We start from the raw sequence: 26,133 nt of genomic DNA on the forward strand, positions 1-26,133 counted from the left end.
TGAATATAAATTTGCCTCTAAGTACATTTAGAGACAAAACACAAGCTTGGTGTATTTATTAGGTTTCTGGGGAATACTGGAATATTTAATTATTTGGTATTTCTATTCAGAGATCTTGTGAAACTCTTTTAAAAACATTTTCAAAGATCAGTCATTTTTTTAAATGATGTGGAAATGTGAGTTCGTATATTATTGCATAAAACCATTATATATTTAAAGTCTTTTCAAAGTAAATTGTTTGTTGTAATCAACAGGAATTTGTGTTAGGTTAAAAAGCTCCAAATAAACATAGCATGGTCATGATTAGAGCTTTGCTCTTATGTTACTTTATTAAGCATTCTTTTCGCATTGGCCTGTATAATTTTCCCAGTTTGATCAGGTTTAATATATTCCTTTTGCAATCAGGAGTGAAAAAAATGAATTTCTACTTATTTAGTAGGCGGTATATTTTAATATCTTAATTGTTTACTCTGAGAAAGCTGTGGAAGAAAACCAGTTTTCCTTCATTTAGTTCTGCATATATATCTTGCCTGCACAACACGAGCTTTGCCCATAGTCCTTGCTACTAGGGGTCTGTTCTAAATATTCTACAACACAAGTTTAACATACAGGTGAAAATTAACTAAAGAGATGCAAGGTAGTTTCCACCAAAAACATGAGAATATGGCTTTATTTCATAACCGGTATGGCGCTTTAATGAGTAAAATTATCCTTCCTCTTTCTTGGTTGTAGAAAATAAATAATCTATAGAGTCCATAGTAATCAAGCTATTATAGGGTGTCCTTGTTAAATTAATCACTCTGTAATATTATCCTGCATTTAATTTAATAAATACATAAGAACTAAATCATTGAATTGAAAATAACACAAGTTCCATCCTTCATTACCTCACTTATGATTCCTCTTGACAGATGCAATTAAATAATTCAATCATCAGTTATAAGAGATTACAATCAAAAGAAAAGTCTCAAAACTTTAGATGACAAAGGAAAACTGTAAATAAAGGTCTATGATAAAATGTGTTAAGTTTTCTGGAAAAATATCATTATAATTATTTCTGTCTAAATTGAAAAATAAATTATTTTCATTTGCCTATGTTGTCTCTAAATCTAATTGGAAACTCTACCTGCATTTATTTAATTGGAGACATAGATCAAGGTCAATGTTTACTGTCAGAAAGAGGGGAGAACAGGGGCATATTTTTACTGGACATCCAATTTAATTTAGATGCCAATATGATTTGTTCTTCCAATGTTTTGAGTAACATCATCCTAGCTTCAGCAGACTCTGACTTTAATAATACTCATGTTAATATTTTACAGGTATGCTGTATCTACTATTTCTTATTTCCTATGATAAAAGGACAAGATCGAATGTATGTCTTAGTCTTCTTAGAGTGGGAAATGAGTAGCTTAGTTCTCGTTCTTTGATTCGCCTTGGACCATACATTTATACTTACACTAGGCCATTTGAGAAAAATGTCAATTTCCTCAAACTGTCATTGAACTTATTTTTATACTTTCATTGGGTATCTTGATTTTTAAAATGTCTTTCAGGTAATTTTTTTGAGAGTACTACCAGAAAATGTATGACATATGGCTCAGACTCTAACACAAGAAGGTCTTCTTCTTTAGCCCAGGTATTTTTTAAAAACTGGGGGGAAAAAAGCAAATAGGCAATATGTATTTACAGCAGAAGCAAAAGGGAACCAACCATTCTGCTTCATTTATAATCAAATTACCCTGAATTTGTTTTTAATTAACATTGCTCATATCCTCTCAGATGTTTTGTTTAAAATTAAAAGTAGCTCATATCATTTATTTATTTATTTATCCCTTTATTTACTTATTTATTTATCCCTTTATTTATTTATTTTAATTGAAACATAATTATACATATTTATGGGGTACAGAATCGACTATTAGTATTTGTGTGCAATTTTTGATTATCTAATTAGTATTATTGGCATTTTCATCATTACAAAATGTAATTATTCTTTGTGTCCATTACTCAATTTCTCCCTAACTCCTTCCCCTTTCTCCTTTCCCACTTCTAGTAACCACAGTTCTGTTCTCTCCTTATGAAACTTCAATGTAGTACTGTGATTGTTCTTTCTTTCTTTCTTTCTTTTCTTTCGTCTTCCTTTCTTTCTTTGCTCCCACTTGTAAGAGAAGACATGGAGTATTTCTTTCTGTGCCTGGCTTATTTCACTTAACATAATTTTCTCCAAGCTCATCCATGTTGCTGAGCATGGCAGAATTTTACTCTTTTTTATGGAAGAGTAGTATTCCATTGTGTATATATACATTTTCCTTATCCAGTTGTCTATTGATGGACATTTAGGTTGGTTCCATATCTTGGCTCTTGTAAATAAAGCTGCGATGAACATGAGAGTGCAGGTGTCCCTTCAACAATCTAGTATCTTTTATCTTTATATACTTCTGCAAGCATTAAATTCAAGGAGAGTCTCAAAAGAAAAGTGAAATTGCCATACTTCATTATATTTCAATAAACATTTTCCTAGTAAATGAATGCATTTATCAGAAATTGTAGGATATACGATTCTGCACGACAAATGTATTCAAAATATGAAAAAAATTGACCCATGTCTTGAACTCTGATGGCCCTCTTATACTGAATGAACTACTCAAAATTACTGAGAAATCCAAAATTCCTAATAGAATATTTTCTGAAGTATAGATTTCAATTTTTTTCAGTTTTGGTTCTGAGACTGTAATAATGCATCCTTTATAATATTGATACTTGAGGGGTTTGTTTGTTTATTTTTTAAGATTCAACAGCAAATACAATTATTCTCAATAAGTACATTTATAGTGCAGGTATGGGGTACCTGTTTGGGGTACATGTGCAGATTTGGTACACCTTAGTGACTTAGGGTCTCTCATGCAGTTGCAGTCACATATTGGCCATGTCCACAGTCATCTGAAGTCTTGACTGGGTTACATGACCAAAATGGCTTACTCTTATTACTGGCAGCTTATGTTGGATATCGGCTGATAGTGCAGCTGAGTCTGTCGACAATAGTGCCTCCATGTAGTTTCTCTATAATGGGTGTCCCAGCTAGTTGCATTTTTTATGTGGTGATGGATTTCCCACAGAGTGTGCATTCCAAGAGACCCAGGTGGAAGATGCATGGCATTTTCTGCCCTAGACCCACGAGTTCCATATCATCACTTGAGTCACATTCTATTGGTTACAAGAGAGTCACTATGTTAGCCTGGATTTAAGAAAGTGAATGCAGGCCCCACATTTTGATGGGAAATATGTTAAAGAATGTGCAGGCATGCCACAGTGGAGTATGCTTACTTGAGTATTTTAAGTTTCTTCTGTGTTAATAAACTTTCTCCAGATTCCTTCTGGATATTGTCACCAGCTGGAACTCTGAGAGGCAAGGCTCAGATTATTCTGGGTAACATAATCAAGCTACAGAAGGAGTTGTATTAGTTCATTTTCTGTATCTGATAACAGAATACCTGAAACTAGTAATTTATGAAGAAATATAATTTATTTTTACAGTTTGGGAGGCTGGGAAGTCCAAAGTCCAGGGGCCATATCTGGTGAGGAACTTCTTCTTTGTGTGGACTCTACATAGAATCCCGTGGCAATGCAGGGTATAACAGGGCAAGAATGGCAAGAGCTTTTTAACATGCTCGCTTTCTCTTCTTAGAAAGGCACAAGTGCCACTCCTGTGATAACCCACTAAACCATTAACCTATTAATCATAATCCTCAAGATCCAATCGCCTCTTAAAGGTCCCACCTTTCAACACTGCGACCTTGGGAATGAAGTTTCAGTGAGTTCTGGGGGGGCATTCAATCCACAGCAGGAGGTAAATTTACTTTTTCTTCATGGGTCAATTTTCTAAGGCAGTTGAAACTAATCGTTGCCTTATGTAAAATCTGTTTTTAGTTTATTTTAAGTTACCCAATTATGTAAATAAGCTACTAAATATATCCAGCTTACTTTCCAACCCTGGGAAGGCTATACCCATGTGGATATTAGAAATCTCAAGTCATTCTGAAGATCTAGAAAACTATTTGGGAGTATATAAGAAAGAAATAAAATAGGATAGAAAAAACAGGAAGACCAAGTCATATTCAGAATTCCACCACTTCCCCATGATCCCATTCAGTATCTCTCTTTTCCTCAGATGTTAGGAGTAAAATAAATTCTGAAGAAGAGTGATCCCATACTGTGATGACTACAAATTTTTCTTGTTTCCTGGAGATGCAGGGAGAGGAAAGGAGGAGAAAAAATGCATGGCACACCATTTGGTTGTGGCTGCTCTGTCTCTTAAATTAAACATGTAAAACACCAGTGTCCCTAGTAAAGGACAAGAAAGACGGGGCCTAAGAAGTTTGTTTTAAGGAATACACTTCACTTTATATGTTTTTACTTATTTAAAGTGTGTCAAGGGATCATTTTAAGCATAATGATGCAAGGCTGAAAAGTGTACTGAAGAAGTAGAACGAAAACATAACCAAGCTCAAAAGTATCAAAACAACCTTCCTATTTTTTTTATTTTAAAAAATGTTTTAGTTGCATATAAGTGATTAGTAATAAGTAAAACTTTTGGAAATTTGATTTCCTTATTTTTTCTGAAAGTCCTATTTTTTACTTATGTCTGCCCTTTCTGGTAACATTAAAAAAATTTCTCTTTAAAGTCAATGAACATTATGAATCACACAAAGGCCTATGATGTAAATTTTAGGAAATGAGAGTGCATCAACTCCTGGCCACTATCACTAATTGCAACTCAGTTCTGGTAGAGTATAGTAATTAGAAACAAACGGTTTCCTAGTAGTATAAGCTAACCTTATTTTGAGATAGTCAATTTGGGTCATGCTACATAGAAATTTTTATGATACAAAGTGAACATCTACTGTAGATGAGGATTTTGATTAAAAAAACTGATAGGGCTTGTGCAGGTGTGTGTATGGACACATACATTGATATATGTGTGAATATATTTTTAAATACACACATACTAGGAAATCTTTAGTGAATCATGATGCTCATATTGTTTAAGCCATCTCTAATTTATCAGCCATCTTACACCACAGCTGGTTCTTCATTTATTCCTAACAATAGCGATAAAGCTACTGTCCTTTAAAAAATGATGACAAATAAAGAAAACGTGAAGAAATTGTAAGCGGTTTTCTCAAGGACTTTTCACTGACTGAAATAAATAGCTTTCAAATGCTCCAGATGGAGAATAAAAAGTATTAAAATCTCTAGAAAACCTCTAAAATGTAATGGCGATTCTTCCCCTTCAAAGATCTTATATCTCTCTTCTATGCATTAGAATAATTTCTAAAGGGCTAATCAGTATTTACCTGAGCAACTATTTTAATTTTCTGAATACAATTATTTTTACCTTAGAGAACGGCTGCCAAATTCTTGTCATAAACATATGGAAAGGGATATTTCCCCAGATACAGTTATCTATTATGTTTAGTGATGTTGTTATCAAGAAAAAGGAGTGAAACTATTTTTTTTTCAGTAAGGATCAGAGCTCTGTCAATTGTAGGACAATGTGAGCCCACTTAAATAATTATTCATGATCACCACAGTTTCCTTGGTCCTTTGTCTGCCTTACCTAAAAACAACATAATAATAATAATAGTAAATGTTTGTTGCAAGCCTATTAAGCATTCAACATATATAGAATTATTAATTTTTATTATACTACAAAGTAGATATCAGTGTCTTCAATTTATGTAAACACACACTCACACACACACTCACACACACACACACACACACACACATGCGCATGTGTTTACGCAATCACGGGGAAGCATGAAGTGAGTTATGAGACTTGGCGGTGATTAGTGGGCATGGTGTCTATTTAGGTAAGATGCCTCAGCTTCTGTCTCCCCTCCTTCTGATCCTATCCCAACAGAGAAACTCCTGTTCACATCTGTATCCCAGCTTAGAGACCTATGAACCTCAGATTTAGGCCATTCTGAACTGTGGTATGCTAACAAACATGCCAGACTTGCACAGATACCTTTTGAATAGCAACAGCCCTGAAAAATCTACTAAACATTCCTGTACCTTGATTGATTGATTGGTGGCTGGCCGGTACAGGGATCGATCCCTGGACCTTGGTGTTACTAGCACCACACTCTAACCAACTAAGCTAACCAGCTAGCCCTCCTGTATCTTTAGAGAGTTATATCAGAATTAGCTTTGGCAGCTGTAGGCAGAATAAGTATCTTCCTGTATAATTTAAGGAATGTCAAATACAGGAAGAAATCATTTCTGTAAATATCTGTCATCACTGGGGTGCGGAAGTCTCTTATCAGAGCTTTATCCTTTTGTATTGAGATTGTCATCTGTACACCGTGCTTCACCATCCCCACCTCCAAGTCCCTCCCCAGCAGCACACACATACATCCTTAGCATTGAAACAGAGAGGCTCTGCTTTCATCTGGTTTCTTTGTTTACACTTCTAAGTAACTTGCTTGAACAAAGGAATCCATGGATAAAAATATAAATCAATAAAACAGAACTCTTGCAAACAACGGGATGAAAAAAGAGAACCTCCTGAAAGCCACAACAACCTCCACTGAAAAGGGAGTTACTGTTGGGAATATGTAACATAATCTTGGTATAGATGTGTATAGAGTTTTACGAGTTTAAATAGGTCACATAGTTGAGTCTGTGCCAACGAAGAGTGGAAAAATGAGCTTTAAAACTAGATTCAGTGGTTCTCAACCAGGGGCAATAATACCTCCTTGGGGTATTTGAAAATGCATGGGGGGGTGTTAATTGGGTGCTATTGACATTTAAAGATTTAGGGAAGTGATACCCAAACCTCCTGTCATCCTCAGGAGTACACAGATCACCAACCTGGTATTTGAGCAGGTATTGCCTCACTAAAGCCAGTCCACATTATTCATTGCCCTGCTCTCTCACATGCTAGCATTGAAAGTCATGCCATCAGAGTGTCTCTCCCTTGCTTTTTTCTTCACACACCAGGAAAGCTATAGATGAAGGTGTCTCTCTTGGCACTGAGTCTGGCTCATGGGTGAACTTGCAGTGGTGGTGGTACCACTGTCTGATGTATAGTGCCTGTGGAGTGTCTTAAGAGATGGGTCTCAGGCATGGTAATACATGGAAGGACCATGGCTCAAAGTCTGAAGCAGCAGTGGCACCAGGTCTGGGTGGCACAGGTGCCCCTGTGCTGGCATTGGTAATAGTATGAAAGGCACAGCTGCTTGTAGAGCAGTTGAGGGGAGCTACAGTGGCTCTGGGGTCTGGGTCATGGGTGTTCAAATTGCAGCAGTGGCTCTGGTATCCTAAGTGCAGGTGTTCATGAAGGTGCCATGGACCCAGGATCTGGATCACAGTCATGCACACAGTGACCGCTGCTCCAGAGTCTAGAGTTCAGACATACGTTTCTTCATCAATGGCTTCAGCATCAGTGATGCAAGTACTTCCAGACTGGCAGCAGAGTAGGAGTCTGGAGCATGGGCATGCATAGAGCAACAGCAGCTCTGGGGTAGAGAGTGAGCACAGGGTTGGCATAGTGGTGGCCCCTGTCCCAGAGTTTTACTACAGTGGTTCCTTCTTGGGAACTTGGGTGAAGCAGCATCTCCCTCTCCAGGAGATCTTTGGTGGCAATGGATGCTAGTTAACACAGTGGCAAAACTGCCAGTGTCCTCTGCAAAGTAGGTCACTGGAGTTGGTGTTGACAAATGCTATGGGGGCCTTCACTGTGAAAGCCACAGGGAGTTTACAGCTGCCACAGTGGCTGTAGAGATCCTCAGCAGCAAATTCCTCTGGGGAGTACAGTGATAACCAATGCATGTATAATACTAGTATCCCTTACCCTTCTTCTTTGTCCCTAGCCATCATTAGACCTCTCATGTATGTCAATCTCCCCAGAAATCCTTTCTGTGAAGTTATTCTCCATTTTTGCTCTATTATGTTGCTGTGTGTTCTTAGCTTGATACTGTCACATAGATCCTGTACACTTTCTTCACACTTTTGTATTCGTTTTTTTTTGTTAATTATTTATTTTGCTCCTGTTTAAACAATCTGCTGTTTAATCCTTCTAGTAAAATTTTCAGTTCATTTATTGAATTCTTCAGCTCCAAAATTTCTGTATGGTTCTTTTTATATTTTCTGTATTTTAGTGAGATTCTAATTTTGTTTATACATCATTTTCTTGAGCTCATTGAATATCTTTACCTTAATTATTTTGAATTACTTGTCGAGTAGTTCATATACTTCCATTTCCTTAGTATCAGTTGCTGGAAATTCATTTTGTTTCTCTGATTGGGTGATTTTTTTCCTGCTTGTTTATGTTCCTTGTAACTGTGTTGGTATTAGCACATTAAAAGAAGAAGAAGAATGAGGAATTGTTTCAAGATGGTGGTGGCAGTGGCGGCTGGCGTGGAGTAGCCGAGGTGGAAAAGGTGGCCACTGGGCCTCAGGCAGCCGGGAAACTTGTGGACCTTCCTCTTGCCATCTCTTAAGGGAGGACCGCAGCTGCTGGCTGGTCGTGGGGGCTGACTGCCACTTTGCCCCCGGCAGGAGAGGCTGCCTCATTTACAGGCAACAGCTTTGAAGTGTGGAGCAGGGAAAGAACTGTTTCTTAGCTGCAAAAGCGAGTCTCGAAACAGGGAACACGGCGCCAGGGCTGCTGTGGATGCAGACAGGATCCCGGAGGCCGGGACCGTGCTGAAGGTGGCCAGCTGCCCTATTCAGGATTCGAGGTTTCAGGCCGGCATTAAAGAAGATTCCTAGGAGTGCCCAAGCCGCGCCTTGACTGAACAGCCCGAGGCGGCAGCGGCCGAGAACAGGGAAGGCGACAAACCAGAGACAGAGAGTGAACACCCGACCTGGCACAACCCTGTGAGTGACCTCTGGCCCAGCTCTGTTTGGGGGGATTACGCCCATCCGGCTCCCGCCTGCATCACCAGGCCACTCACCGCCGAGGGGCTGCCTTCATTTTCCCAGGTGCTGGCAGCTCCTCCCGGCTTGGCCCTCACTGAGCCTTCCCACTTGCTTGGCCCAGCGTGGGGCTTTCTGGAGCCTGCGGGCCGGCCTCCCCTCCCACTCCCTCTGCGGTTCTCTGGCGGGGCTGGTGGTGGGGAGCGTCCCCGGCCAGTGTCGGGAGGGCAAGGAAGTACGGGCGGGCCAACTGTCACTCCCCCACACCCTGGAATCCGGCCCCCAGTAAACTTCCTGTTACTGGGAGGCAGATACCATCTCTGCAGCCACCAGTTTGGAAAAAAGCCTAACCAATTTCTGGTTGGGAATAGTGTGGTAGGAGAGTTCCCAGGTTCACTTGAACCTGCCGGAGAGCAGGCTGCAGGTGGGCGCTAGATTCAGTCTATGCCGGGGGGATACAAAGGTGAACAAGACCCGAGAAAGATCTACACAGTACTACAAAGGCACCCAGAGAGACCGGTCGCCTGTGCCTAGCAGAAACCTGGTAGACTTCCTGGGCGAGGCGGTGCCGAGCAGGGTCTTAAAGGCCCAGCTGATAGAAGAGGGGCGCAGAAGACACACCCCAGCCCAGCACAGTGCGCACAGAGTGGGGAGACGTGCGAACTGGGAGGCGGAGACTCGACAGAAACCACACACCCGATGGGGTCGCCACTGCACGATCCAACAGCCTGGGCCAGAGCACACGGAACAGGGAGAAGTCCTGCACAGGAAGTGAAAGCTCAACAGAGATCACACACCCTGTGGTACGTGATCCACCAGCCCAGCAGAGTCCAAGCTGACCAGAAAGGTGGCTCCCCGGAGAAGCCCAAGACCCGAGGCAACCACACACACAAGGCACTAGAGGCCAACTGAGCAGTCACGGAGGGAGCCATACGAAATTGGCAACCACAGCAACATCGTAGTTAGTCATTAGTCTCAAACCGGTGGACTGTGAAACCCCCTGCCACAATGAATAAACACCAAAAAAAAGATACCAGAAATACAAAAAATCAAAAAAGTACACCACTAAAAGTTAATAAATCTCAAACTCTAGATCCTATAGAACAAGAAGCCCTTGAAATGACAGACAAGGAATTTCAAGTGATAATTCTAAGGAAACTGAATGAGATACAAGAAAACTCAGCTAGACATCATGATGAAATGAGGAAAAGTATACAGGATCTGAAAGAGGAAATGTACAAGGCAATCAATGTCCTGAAAAAAAAATGTAGCAGAACTTGCTGAACTGAAGAAGTTATTCAGCGAAATAAAATACACAACGGAGAGTTTAACCAGCAGGCTTGTCGAAGTTGAAGAGAGAACCTCTGAACTTGAAGATGGGCTGTTTGAAATAACACAAGCAGACAAAAAGAAAGAAAAAGGAATCAAGGACATTGAAGAAAATCTGAGAGAGATATCAGACAACCTTAAGCGATCAAATATCCGAGTCATGGGTATTCCAGAAGGGGAGGAAAATGGAGATTCCATTGAAAACATATTCAACAAAATAGTGGCAGAAAACTTCCCAGTTATAGGAAAAATCACAGATCTTCAGATCCAGGAAGCTCAATGATCTCCAAACGTATTCAACCCAAAAAGGCCTTCTCCAAGACATGTCATAGTCAAATTGGCAAAACTCAGAGACAAAGAGAGAATCTTAAAAGCTGCAAGAGAAAAGCATCAAATCACCTATAAGGGAGCCCCAATCAGGCTAATATCAGACTTTTCATCACAAACCCTAAAAGCTAGAAAGGAATGGGATGATATTTTCAAAATACTAAGAGACAAAGATTGCCAGCCTAGAATACTTTACCCTGCAAGGCTATCCTTCTGAAATGAAGGGCAAATAGTATATTTCTCAGACAAACAAAAACTGCGGGAGTTCACTACCACACGACCACCCTTACAAGAAATCCTCAAGGGAGTACTGGGTTTGGTTCCTGAAAAATAACTACCACTGCCTTAAAAACCCAAGAAAAATCAATACCCACTAGTATAATAAAAATGGCATTCGTGAAGAGAAAACAAGCTAACAAAAACACTATCTACAACCTAAGGAACCAACAAACACAGAAACCAAACAGTAAATCAGAAAGCAAGGAACAAAAGACACCTAAGACAACCAAACAACCAATAAAATGCTAGGAATAAATCAACACCTTTCAATAACAACTCTTAATGTAAAAGGCTTAAATTCCCCAATCAAAAGACACAGACTGGCTGACTGGATCAAAAAGGAGGACCCAACTATATGCTGCCTACAAGAGACCCACCTCACCCATAAAGATTCACACAGACTAAGAGTGAAAGGATGGAAAAAGATTTACCATGCAAACAGAAAAGAAAAACGAGCTGGAGTAGCTATTCTTATATCTGACAAAATAGACTTTAAACTAAAAAACATAAAAAGAGACAATGAGGGACACTACTTAATGATAAAAGGACTGATCCATCAAGAAGACATAACAATCATAAATATGTATGCACCCAATGTTAGAGCAGCCAGATTTATAAAACAAACTCTATTAGACCTAAAGAAGGAAATAGACACTAATACCATAATAGCAGGGGACCTGAACACCCCACTGTCAATATTAGACAGATCATCTAGGCAAAGAATCAGTAGAGAAACACAAGATCTAAACAAGACTCTAGACCAATTGGAATTGGCAGATATCTACAGAACATTCCACCCAACAACCTCAGAATATTCATTCTTCTCAGCAGCACATGGATCATTCTCCAGGATAGATCACATATTAGGTCACAAATCAAGTCTCAATAAATTCAAAAAAATTGGAATTATCCCATGTATCTTCTCGGACCTCAATGGATTAAAACTAGAAATTAATAACAAATGAAACTCTGGAAACTATACAAACACATGGAAATTAAACAGCATTCTACTTAATGACATATGGGTCCAAGAAGAAATCAAGCAGGAAATCAAAAAATTTATTGAATCTAATGAAAACAATGATACCTCATACCAAAACCTGTGGGATACTGCAAAAGCAGTATTGAGGGGGAAATTTATTGCATTAAATGCGCACTTCAGAAGAATGGAAAGATGGCAAGTGAACAATGTAACACTTCACCTTAAAGAACTAGAAAAACAAGAACAATCCAAACCTAAAGTTAGCAGGCAGAAAGAAATCATTAAGATCAGAGCAGAACTGAATGAAATTGAAAACCAAAAAACAATTCAAAAGATCAACGAATCAAAAAGTTGGTTTTTTGAAAAGATAAATAAAATTGACAAACCATTAGTATGGCTAACAAAAAAAAGAAGAGAGAAGACTCAAATAACAAAAATTAGAAATGAAAAAGGCGATATTACAACTGATTCATCTGAAATACAAGGAATCATTCGAGACTACTATAAACAACGATACGCCAACAAATTTGAAAATCTGGAGGAAATGGATAAATTTCTGGACACACACAAGCTCCCAAAACTGAACCATGGAGACGTAGAAAATTTGAGCAGACCAATAACAATAAAGGAGATTGAAGCTGTTATCAGAAGGCTCCCAACAAAGAAAAGCCCAGGACCAGATGGATTCACAGCAGAATTTTACCCAACATTCAAACAGGAATTGACACCGATTCTGTACAAACTATTCCAAAAGATTGAAACAGACGCAAATCTCCCAAACTCATTCTATGAAGCAAACATCATCCTGATACCAAAACCAGGTAAAGATATAACCAAAAAAGAAAACTACAGGCCAATATCCTTGATGAATATAGATGCAAAAATCCTCACTAAAATACTAGCAAACAGAATACAGCAACACATACGTAAAATTATTCATCACGATCAAGTGGGATTCATCCCAGGGATGCAAGATTGGTTCAACATATGCAAATCAATAAATGTAATGCACCATATTAATAAACTCAAACACAAGGACCATATGATCATCTCTATAGATGCTGAAAAAGCATTTGATAAAGTTCAGCACTCATTCATGACAAAGACCCTCTATAAGTTAGGTATAGAGGGAAAGTATCTCAACATAATTAAAGCCATATATGACAAACCCACTGCCAATATCATCCTGAATGGGGAAAAGCTGAAAGCTTTTCCTTTAAGAACAGAAACTAGACAAGGATGCCCACTCTCACCACTCCTATTCAACATAGTGTTGGAAGTACTAGCCAGAGCAATCAGAGAAGAGAAGGAAATAAAGGGCATCCAGATTGGAAAAGAAGAAGTCAAACTGTCCCTGTTTGCAGCTGACATGATCCTATCTATCGAACAGCCTTAAACCTCTACAAAAAAGCTGTTGGAATTGATAAATGATTTCAGCACAGTAGCAGGATACAAAATTAACACACAAAAATCAGTAGCATTTTTTTTCTCCAATAGTGAACATGAAGAACGAGAAATCAAGAAAGCCTGCCCATTTACAATAGCCACCAAAAAAATAAAATACTTAGGAATTGAGTTAACCAAGGAGGTGAAAAATCTCTATAATGAGAACTATAAACCACTGCTGAGAGAAATTAGAGAGGATACAAGAAGATGGAAAGATATCCCATGCTCTTGGATTGGAAGAATCAACATAGTGAAAATGTCCATACTACCCAAAGTGATATACAAATTCAATGCAATCCCCATCAAAATTCCAAAGACATTTTTCTCAGAAATGGAAAAAACTATCCAGACATTTATATGGAACAATAAAAGACCACTCACAGCCAAAGCAATGCTGAGCAAAAAAAATAAACCTGGAGGCATAACACTACCTGACTTTAAGCTATACTACAAAGTTATAATAATCAAAACAGTATGGTACTGGCATAAAAACAGACACACTGACCAATGGAATAGAATAGAGAATCCAGAAATCAACCCACACACTTACTGCCATCTTATCTTTGACAAAGGCATCAAGCCTATTCACTGGGGAAGGGACTGCCTCTTCAGCAAATGGTGCTGGAATAACTGGATATCCATATGCAGGAGAATGAAACTAGATCCATACCTCTCACCGTATACTAAAATCAACTCAAAATGGATTAAGGATTTAAATATACACCCTGAAACAATAAAACTTCTTAAAGAAAACATAGGAGAAACACTTCAGGAAATAGGACTGGACACAGACTTCATGAACACAACCCCAAAAGCACAGGCAACCAAAGGAAAAATAAACAAATGGGATTATATCAAACTAAAAAGCTTCTGCACAGCAAAAGAAACAATTAACAGAGTTAAAAGACAACCAACAGAGTGGGAGAAAATATTTGCAAAATATACATCTGACAAAGGATTAATATCCAGAATATATAGGGAACTCAAACAACTTTACAAGAAGAAAACAAGCAACCCAATTAAAAAATGGGCAAAAGAGCTAAGTAAGCATTTCTCTAAGGAAGATATACAAATGGCCAACAGACATATGAAAAAATGCTCAACATCACTCAGCATCTGGGAAATGCAAATCAAAACCACACTGAGATACCATCTAACCCCAGTTAGGATGGCTAAAATCCAAAAGACTCTGAACGATAAATGCTGGCTAGGTTGCGGAGAAAAAGGAACTCTCATACATTGTTGGTGGGACTGCAAAATGGTGCAGCCTCTATGGAAAATGGTATGGAGGTTCCTCAAACAATTGCAGATAGATCTACCATACGACCCAGCTATCCCACTGTTGGGAATATACCCAGAGGAATGGAAATCATCACGTCGAAGGTATATCTGTTCTCCAATGTTCATCGCAGCACTCTTTACAATAGCCAAGAGTTGGAACCAGCCCAAATGTCCATCATCATATGAGTGGATATGGAAACTGTGGTACATCTACACAATGGAATACTACTCAGCTATAAAAACGAATGAAATACTGCCATTTGCAACAACATGGATGGACCTTGAGAGAATTATATTAAGTGAAACAAGTCAGGCACAGAAAGAGAAATACCACATGTTCTCACTTATTGGTGGGAGCTAAAAATTAATATATAAATTCACACACATACACACACACACACAAAAAAAAAAAAACCGGGGGGGGGGGAGAAGATATAACAACCACAATTACTTGAAGTTGATACGACAAGCAAACAGAAAGGACATTGTTGGGGCGGAGTGGGGGAGGGAGAAGGGAGGGAGGTTTTGGTGATGGGGAGCAATAATCAGCCACAATGTATATCGACAAAATAAAATTAAAAAAAAAAAAAGAAGAAGAAAAAAGAAGAAGAAGAAGCTGCCTCTCTCAGTTTTTAGAGATAAACTTTGCTCAGACAGAGAAAGATCTTCATTAATCAGCCTGAGTGTGGTGTGTCTTTTCTGGAAGGCAGCTATGCTCACCACTGTACCACCAACGCCTACTGGTGGTGTGTCTTTTCTGGACTGTTCATGCAGATTCCTATTTAGAGGGATTTGTTAGTTTCTTTTTTTAATGATGTTGTAATCTTTGGTCTTTCTGGTGTCTGTCTGCTATACTGTGAGTACTCTGCAGCAGCAACACACCACTCAGCCATTATTTTTTATTATTATTATTATTCTCAGTGCCCTCTAGGAATCTAGAGCATGCCAAGTCCCATCAGCTCTCTGAGGCAGACAAGTCAGAAGCCAGTTCTTTGGGCAGCCCAACTCCTTGTAAAGTTAGAATTGGATGTCTGGTCAATTCTTCTCTTTCCCTATTCAAGGAGAACTCAGGGACTGGGAATTTTGTTCCAGTCATGTGGCACCATGGATGGGGGAGGGACTATGGCAAGAGAGTGCCAAGAATTTTTCTCCTGGCTTCAGTGTGGCTTGTCTTGTGCTCAGCTGTGGTATAGAAGCCTTTTAACTGGTTTCTGTATTTATCACAAAAGGAGTTATTCTGCATATTTTGTTGAATCAATGTCTTCATAGGGGGAAGAAGGATCTGGGAGTTCCTATTCTGCCATCTTGCTGACATAATTCCCACAGGCACTCTGTCTTATTCATCTATCTTTTATTGGATCAATCCTCATTGCCTGGGTCTGGTAATAAAGTATTTCAAAATAACAACAATGATACTGATTACTAAAGTAATATTGACTAATTATTATGGAGAACTTTCCATGTGTCAGGCACTTATTTACTAGCTTTACAAGGGTTATCAAGCTAATTTAACAAATGACAAAACTGAGGTACAGAAAGGTTAAGTAAATTGCTTGAAGTCATGCACCTGGATGGAGCTATGATTCCAGTCCAGGCCATCCTTATCTACACTCCATGTCTTCAAACCTTCTGTCATAATGTTCAACATATATTTGCTGAATAGATCAATGAGTTACAACCTGAATCTTTTCTGTGTCCTCTTGAATGTTTCACTGTTGAATTTGGTTTTGGAGGCACTTGACCTTTCACTTGCATCTTCTCTGTCAAATTGGATTTTAAATTTCTCAATTACAACTTTCCATGCAGTGTGCCTCTCCCCTGCTTTGTTCTCCCATGAGATTCCTCAACTTCTTTTATGGACTTCATCTCAAGTGTAGTCAACTTGACATAGAGATGATGACGTAAGTCTTAAATGTCACTCAACTCACTTCAGATAATAGCAACTCATCTTCAGGAACATTAATCTTCAACGAGACTGTAAAGTGTTTTCATCTCACTTAACAAGAAGAAAGCTAAAGAAAAGTAAGAAAATATAATGGAATAGTAGTAGAAACAAAAAACTTTATGACAGCTTTAGTTGTCAGTCGTTTCACATATGAATTTATTTACAAATAGATGATTTCCCTTTGGGATATAGAATCATTCTATTTTTATAGGAACAACATTTTTGTCTTTGTACACTATAAATATAAGATGTGATTGAAAAAATATTTAGGATTTCATTTTGTCACTCTGAGAAGAATCACACATTTTACAAATTTTTAAAATACCTACTTACTGTTATTCTGCAAACATTCAGCATTAATGATTAAGTATAGGCTTATGGCAGCAGAATTCAAACTATATTCATCAAGTTCTCACAGAAAATGAGGTAATGATCAAATTTAATAGGTTGATATTTACATTTTTGTTCCAGAAATTCTGAGCCCTTCACTGCATACTTTCTAACTAGCAGTGATCCAGAGTTTTTTGTAAAACCTCAGATTGGAGAACTTCTTCCTTTTGACACTGAAGGAACTCTCATCATTGTAAGACTCAAACCTCAAATGTACAGTAGAAAATACAAAGGAACATTAGTAATACAGGTGAGTTCTATAAAGGCAATCAATGGTCAAAGATGTTTGCTGTCACTAAAAACATTAAATGAACTAGGGAGAAAAGGTTTCACCCAATGGTCACAGATAAAGAATAATAATATTTCCTTGGAAAACTCAATTCCACTGTCTTGTTTTACTTTTCATTTGTCCAATAACAGAATTTTTAGTATGGGATATAACAAAAAGGTTTTCAACACCAGAAGAAAGTAAGGAATTACTTACCTTCCACATTAAGGAAATGTAGAAGAGATAAGTAATGAAGGTAATGTAAGTTGTACAGTTGCATATTATTTTCTGTAATGTACCTACTTTTCAAGTGCTTTGTTAACTTTAGGTTGAGATAGAGATTTTGGAACTTTTGACTAAGGCATACAATATTGTCAAAATATTGAAATTTAAAATAAAGAAAATGAAATATAAGATAAAATTTATTTTTAATTGAAAAAACATGATGTAAATTGGGCCATTAATAGAAGTGTGTTAAAGTGATCATTTTATTAGCAGTGAAGGTAAATACAATCTTGAAAATTCATCCAGGAAGCAAAACTTTTCTATGAAATTTCACACATATTTTATAATAAGAAATTTTAGGCTAAAGACAACTTTCAAATTATTTCCAAAGATACCTGTTACCACAGTCTACTTTCAGTAGCACAAGCACAAAGAACACATTGTCTTATTATAGCATTCAACTCCTGGTGCCAAAGTGATTGCTAGACTTCTAAATCAAACAATAATTAAGTAGTGCCATAAGCAGAAAAATTTGTTGTTATTGTTTTAATGAACAGAGAAAATAAAATGATGAATATTGTTTGAGAAAATTATTTCTATTTTTTCATCTTTCTAAGAGTCCTTACAATGTAGGTAATAAGAAGATAAAGCTTCTGTCACCTTACTGCACATATCCCACTGCCTGCAGTGATATGTGATTTAAAGTGATTATGTTGTTGTACTTGCTTGTTTACTCTAACAGTATTAAATGGCAACTTTTAAAAAATTTGAAAATTAAAATGATATTTATTTTATCTAGTATACAGTGGAATTTTCTGAAATTAACTATTTAGAAGGCTTTACCAACAAAATCTGTACTTGGATTCCCTGTGTTGATTTAACAATTAAATTACTGGCAGAATAACTGAAAGTTCTGTGTGAGAGAATAAGTTGGTACATGGGATCAACTGAGAAAATGCCATTTCTGTTAGTCTGAAGTGATACAATTTGATATAGCTTATGTGGGGAAAATTGAGATTGAAATGTGTTTAAGAAATCACTATTTTGTTGATTCTACTTTGTTATGGAAGATTCAAATATGTGCATAAATAGAAAGAGAAATAGAGCGAAATTAATCTCAATGCACTTATCATTCAGTATGAACACTTATCAACTCATGGCCAATCTTGCTTCACCTATGTGACTACCCCTTCCACACCTTCCATATTGTTTTGAAGAAAATCCCAGACATTGTGTTACTTGCAAATGTTTCCTACTGGTTTCTAAAAGATAAAAATCATAACCATGGTACTATTATCATATCTAAATATTAAGAATAATTTTATAATATTAACACATCAAATATCCATTTAGTGTTCAAATTTCCAGTTGACTCATAAATGTCATATGTTTTAACTTCTTAAAAATGTACAGAGATTTGTAGAAAGTTGCAAACATAATACATAGAGTCCTATGAAGCCTTTCCCCAATTTATCTGATATAGTAAAATATCAAAACAGGGAAATTGACATTGGTAAAATACTGTTGCTAGACTAGTAACTTTATTCCATTTCCAGCATTTTTCATATTTGTGTGTTTGTGTGTGCTTCCAGGCAATTTGCACCCATGTGTAGATGTACGTAACTACAGTCGCAACAGAGATACAGAACTGCTTCAGTCACCACAGAGGAGCGATCTTGTGCTAACCCTTTATAGACATGTCCAGCACTGTAATTCCCGCCCTACCCCGACAACTACTAACCTTGTCATTTCTATAATATTACATAAATGGAATCATACACTGTGTAATCTTTTGAAATTGGCTTTTTATGCTAAATATAATGTCCTTGAGATTCATACGAGTTGTTGGATACATCAAACCAATAATTTTAAAATCATGGCTCGAACACTGTCTGTTTGACTCCCAAAACTATCTCTTAATGACAATACCATGCTGATTCACAGAATCGATGAGAAGATCATTTAAAAAGTTAAATCGTTATCTAAATAAAAATTATTATTTACATTACCATCACTTTTTTAAATTGTTGACTTTAAGCATTAAGTTAAAACTTACAGCTATATGATCTTCACTGTGCTTCACTTGGAAATGAAAATGAGGATTTTAAGAACAACTTAATTAAATATTAATCTAAACAAATTTCAACAGCCATGTTAGCAAGCTTCATAATTTCCCATTCAATTAAACCACATTTAGAGCAATAATAATTTCCCCAATCATAAACAATGCAAACAGCAGTAGCTTTGAAGGACTAAACTGTTTTACAAAAAGTGGTGCTACTCAAAAGGAGTAATAAATCTGCTCCACATTCCATGGTGGGCATGATAAATCTTAAATAGTTTATTAAAATATGACAACTCTCAGAATTATCCAAGATAAAACATAAGATTCTTTATCTTATATATAAATTATTTACATATTTGCATAAGTATAGTAGTATATAAGTAATATATGAGCCCCTGTTATAACTAGAGAGACAACCAGACATATGTAATACGTGTGTGAAAAGCATTGCTTTTAAAGGAATAGGTCATTAGCCTGAACCTGTGTGAAACTGCACTGTAAACATATACTGTGGTTTGTATTTCCTCAGAAGCAGATCCTGAAATAAGGATTCAAATCCAAGTAGCATATAAGCTATGTGACCTCAAGAAACACATGTAGGGAAGCCAAGATGTGAGATAGAGGAGAGGAAATCAATAATGGGTGCTTTATGAAGGTATCTGGTATAGAAAGCAACTGGAAATTAATCCTATGGAAAATTTCTGGGAAATGGCATTGAACACACACCTCAGATTTTCACAACCTAGGAGGCCAGGACATTGGAGTATTGCTACCATTTTAATCATTGATTGAAAAATGCTCCCAGGGCTTGTTAAAACCCTGGCATCAGCAGAAAAGTTTTGTCAGGTTTCTGAAAAATTTTCAGACAAAGAGGTGCAGATACTGGCAATTGAAAGTTGGGGCAAGCAGTGAAACGCAAATACCTGAGGGATTTGGACAGACAAAGATGACATCCACTAATAGATAACTGTTAATTGTTTCTGATGGAGTTTGGATGTGTTGTTCCCTCCAAAACTCATGTGAAAATCTGATCTCCAATGTGGCAGTGTTGGAAACTGAATGAGTCATGGGGGCGAATCCCTCATGAATGGATTAATGCTCTCCCTGAGGGAGGGGGGATTAATGAGTGAGTTCTTGCTGGATTAGTTCCTGGAGAGCTCCTTGCTTAAAACGACCCTGGCAACTTCTCTCCCTCTCTCTTGCTCCCTCTCTCACCACGTGATCTGCTTGTACCCACGGGCTGCCTGCCTCTTTCCACCATGAGTAGAAGCAGCCTGAAGCCCATGCCAGATGCAGCTGTCCCAGAATCATAAGCCAAATAAACCTCTTTTCCTTATAAATTACGCAGTCTCAGGTATTTCTGTTACAGCAACACAAAAGGACTAAAAGAGTTTCCATTCATAGAAATATGCCCTTAAAATATAGCTTTGGTCATTCATTCCATGAGATTATTGGCTTTGGCTGATCTCTTTTCAGAACATAGAGGCACTACCTAAATATGAAAACTTCACCTGCTTAAAAAATTCTTGTTGTTGTTGGGGTTTTTTTTCTTTAAATAAATAGTTCAGGAGTATGATTATCAATCTGGCATTCTTTTGTAAAAATCAACACAGTGATTCTATGAGGCACTACTGATATGGAAGTATTAGTTTATTCTTATATTAACTTCTGCTTTTTATCTATATTTTCAAAGAGAAATTGGGGGTAGAAGATACACAGCTATATCAATAAAATGTGTTTAAAAACATAAATGGGTAATTGTATTTATTCCAGTTGAATTGAAGAAATTTAACTATAGGTAAAATAACTGTAATGTTTAATCTTTATTTTATAAAATATGCCTATTATTCTTATTAGTATACAACATGTTGGAATAAAGGGCATTAAGAAATTTCAACAAATATAGCATCATTTATTGATGGTAAAATTATTTGAATCTTTATTGCAATGCATGCAATGCAATAGAGAATTTAAAAATAGTGTCTTTGTAAGTGTAATTATTTCCAAAAGTCTTGTATACAAGTGCAAGGTGAATGTATAAGTCCCCACTTATAGCTCTCATTCGTACCCATTAGGTGCTGGGTGGGTATATAGATCCTTTCATGTAGCTGACTCATGTGTACGCACTAAGTGCTGGGCATGGGTGCAGGTCCCTTAGTGTACCACAGGTATTAGCACCAAGTGACAGGCATGGTGCAACTCTCTTCATTTAGCTCACTCACTGGTACCCATGATTTGGGTCACTTGTACTGGAAAAATTGACAGTGACATATGCACAATCACCAAAATATAGCTTTGTCTTTCAAATCAAACATCCTTATGTGAAGTAAAACTTTATTTAACCCAGATGTATTACGCTTTTTGGTTTGGTCAGCTTCTGACTCATTGATTCGGAATACATAATTACTATAGACAGTAGACCAAAAGGCCAGATGGTTAAAATAAATCCATGCCTGATGTGCAAGAAATTCCTGCACTTAATATTCATTGATAGGTATCACACAACATATCAAGCCTGGTGTACTACAATATTCTTGGACTTATTCTGAATGAGGTTTTTGAGCATACGTGACACACGTTTTAGCATGAGGAAGAAGGCCTATTAACATAGGTGGCTTCAGGAAATGCTGCAGGAGCAATGGGACTTAGTATGAACATAAACATGAATAAAATGCTAGACTGACTAATTAGATATGGCCTTACTGTACATATATGCAGAAGAAATGAAGGATTTTAAAAATAAATCTCTATAAATTGTATTTGCTTGGATTTAGATTATGATTGACATTAGTGATCTTATATCACTCTTGGTATATTCAATGGTTATGTTATATACTTTCATAATCTAAAAAGTAGCTCAACATATTTTACCAGTCATTTCTGTGGCTAGACAAATTCTCATGCATAGGAAAGGTATTGTCATGCATCTTGAAAGGTATTGTTTCTGCTAGTTATAATTCATGGTGAACAACAGTCTCAAGCAAACCAAAAAGATTGCTTTTCTCTATATTAGACAGATGCTTAGTTCACCTACAGGGAAGACATCTAATGAGAGATTTCTTAGTGAATGGTTCTTAATTCATAAAGCCAAATGTTTTCCTTATGTTCCATATTAATTGTTTGTCATTATAGGTGGTTTCAGTTTTGTACCTTTCCCATACCCTACATGGAGAAGACAAGGTGTTATCGTAAACTTTGCCTATATTTTTAAACTTCTATGGATATTTCATATAATATCTCTCCCTCTCTTTGTTTCGAGACGGAGCATATGTACTGGTCGTATGATGTCAATGGATTACCTCTAGCAACCATGCCATTGAAGGCTGTAAAAGCAAAAATTGATGCTAGTAACAAGAAATATGACCGCATGCCAATTCGTCGGCACAATTTTATGTGTGAAAATGCAAAACTCTTAAGAACAGGGGTGTCTTCTACAATTAAGGGTGCTCCTTTGATGATAAAGAAAAAATAAAAAAACATTTTTTGTTTTAAGTAAACTAAATATTTTCTGGATTATTTCATCTCTTGGAATATTTCTGAGGAATAATGATTTAATTATAATAGGCCTATATTTTCTTGTCTTTTAAAATGCTGACAGTCTATTCTTTGAATGTGTCATACCTCATTTCTGAGTAATATGTGTTTTTTTACATTGGACTTTGTTTGCAAATATTGGCATTGATTCACTTTCAAAGTGCAGGAGTACATTTGTAGGAAAACACCATTTCAATGATAATATTTCAAATACCAGTGTTGCTATTAAAACTCAATTTCTCATGTAGATGTTGCTTATGAGTCTTTACTATTTTAATTATCAACTAAAAATTGTACATATTTGCGTTATACAACATGATGTTTTGAAATATGTATACATTGCAGAATGTCTAACTTGAACCAGTTAATATATGCATTACCTCACATATCATTTTTTTGTGGTTAGAATGCTCAAAGTATGTTTTCTTAGATTGTTATTAACTATAGTCACCATGTTGTACAATAGAACTCTTGAATATATTCCTCCCATCTAAATGAAATTTAGTACTCTTTGACCAACATCTCCCAATCCTCTTTGCCCCCTTAGCCTTTTGTAATCAGTATGCTACTCTCTGTTTTTATGTGTTTGCCTTTTTTGATTTTGACATTTAAATGAGATCATAGGGTATTTGTCTTTCTGTGCCTGGCTTTTTTCACTTAAAATAGTATTCTCCAGGTTCATCCATGCTGTCACAAATGACACCATTTCCTTCTTTATTAAGGCTGAATAATATTCCATTGTGTACATATTTCAAATACCAATGCTACTATTAAAGCTCAATTTTTCATGTAGAGGTTGATTTGAAACATTAGTGAGAAAATTAGCATATAAGACAGAAGGATTTACCATTTCTTATATCTGTTGTTTTGAATATTATGTATTTCATAAGTAATTAATTTTTAAAATCCATGCATGTATGTGTAGGTAGTTAATATGCTCATATACTACAGACTTTAAACAATACAGGTCTATCTTGAAATTATCCAGGGAAAAGTTCATTTCAATGTGTAATGGACCATTGAGAATGAGTTATTAATCAAAATAAAGGAGACTGTGTTGCTTGGGGCCAATCAAGGAGGCAAAACATAATAATAAACAGCCAACACAGACCAACTTTAAGACATGTTGACACAAAATTACTGGCCCTGCTACAAACTGTATATGTGATCTTAAGCAAGTCACTTACCCCTTTTGAACCATATTTCCTTGAGTGCAAAATGAAAGAACTGTGCTAGGACAGGGGCTGGCAAACTCTGACCCACAATACAAATGTAGCCTGTCACTTAAGTTTATATAGCCCACTAGTTAGAAATAATTTTTACATTTTTAAATGGTTTAAAAAACTCAATAGAAGGATATTCTGTGAAACAAGAAAGTTACATAGAATTCAAATTTTGTTTATAGCTGCAAGGCAGTAGCAACACCCTGGCACCCTCCATGAGATCCAGGCCAGGTGAGATCCCACTGAACCTCAGGGCTCGAGGCAGCAACAGGCAGCAAAGTGCCAGCAACACTCCCTGCCACTGCTGTAGACAACAGGGTAAAACAAGTGGATCATGAAATCCTCTGCCACAATGACTAAACACCAATGGAGAGACACTGAAATATGAAAAACCTAGAAAGTAAACCCCCACCAAAGGAATATAATAATTCTCAATTTTAGATCTGATAGAGCAGGAAGTCCTTGAGATGTCTGACAAGGAATTTCAAGCAACAATTCTAAGGAAACTAAATGAGAAACAAGAAGGCTCAGTTAAACAACACAATTAAAAGAGAAAAAATATACAGGACCTGAAAGAGGAAACGTACAAAGAAACAAATGCCCTGAAAAAGAATGTAGCAGAGCTTGTGGAGCCGAAGGATTCATTCAACAAAACAGATAAACACAAGAGAAAGCTTAACCAGCAGGCTAGAACAAGAAAAGGAGAGAATTTCTCACCTTGAAGACAGCCTGCTCAAAATAACACAGTTGTAAATGAGGGTGCAGGGGGAAAAAAGACACAAAAATCACAACAATTCCTTGAACTTGTTAAGATGAGGGAACAGATAAGATGTTGATGGGGGAGGGGGAGGGGAGAGGGAGGGGAAAAGAGGAATTGGTAAAGGGACAAATAAGTTAAAATAAAATTTAAAAAACAAACAAAATAACACAGGCAGACAAAAAAATGAAAAAAGAATTTAAAAAATTGAAGATGATATAAGAGAGATAAGACACAATTTAAATGCTCAAATATCCAAATCAATGGTATTCCAGAAGGGGAGTGAAAAGGTAATAGAATGGAAAACATATTCAATAAAATAATATCAGAAAAGTTGCCTGGTATAGGGAGAGATACAGATGTTCAGATTCACCAGGCTCAAAGATCCCCACACATATTCAATCCAAAAATGTCCTCTCCCAGACTTGTTATAATCAAACTGGAAAAATACAAAGATGAAGACACAATCTTAAAAACTGCAAGAGAGAAGAAGCAAGTCACCTATACAGGAGCTCCTATCAGACTAATATCAGACTTTTCATCAGAAACCCTAAAAACCAGAAGAAAATGAGATGATATATTCAAAATCCTAGAAGTCAAAAATTGCCAGCCAAGAATATTTTACCCAGCAAGGTTATCCTTCCAAAATGAAGGACAAATAGTGTATTTACCAGACAAACAAAAACTGCAGGTGTTCACTACTATGTGACCAGCTTTATGAGAAATACTCAAGGGAGTACTGGGTCTGGTACCTGAAAAACAACCATCACTACCATGAATACTCAAGAAAGAACCAAACCTACCAGTAAAATAAAAATGCTAACAATAAAGAGAAAAAAAAGTTTATCTGCCATCTCAAGAAACCAGCAAACAAAGAAGACAAACAGAAAATCAGAAAGGAACAAAAGATATTTAATACATCAGAACAAAAGATATTTAATTCATCAAAACAAAAATCAATAAAATGCGAGGAGTAAATCAACACCTTTCAATAAGTGTAAAAGGATTAAATTTCCCACTCAAAAGACACAGATTGACTGATGGGATTAAAAAGATGGACCCCGAAAGATGCTGCCTTCAAGAGACTCAACTCACATGCAAAGACACGTATACACTAAGAGTGAAAGGATGGAAAAAGATATAGATGCAAATAA

General features: G+C 36.9%; 1 protein-coding gene across 1 annotated transcript in view; it reads left to right on the forward strand.

Annotated features, from left to right (window-relative positions):
• Positions 1–22,937, forward strand: part of LOC134367978 (cilia- and flagella-associated protein 47-like) — a 1,412,159-nt gene extending 1,389,222 nt beyond the window's left edge. The window contains 2 exon segments of the mRNA XM_063084614.1: positions 16,989–17,157; positions 22,725–22,937. Of these exon segments, the coding sequence (XP_062940684.1) occupies positions 16,989–17,157; positions 22,725–22,937 (382 nt within the window).
• Positions 22,938–26,133: the final 3,196 nt, after the last annotated feature.

Source organism: Cynocephalus volans, chromosome X (genome assembly GCF_027409185.1).
Source record: "Cynocephalus volans isolate mCynVol1 chromosome X, mCynVol1.pri, whole genome shotgun sequence".
Taxonomy (NCBI): Eukaryota; Metazoa; Chordata; class Mammalia; order Dermoptera; family Cynocephalidae; genus Cynocephalus; species Cynocephalus volans.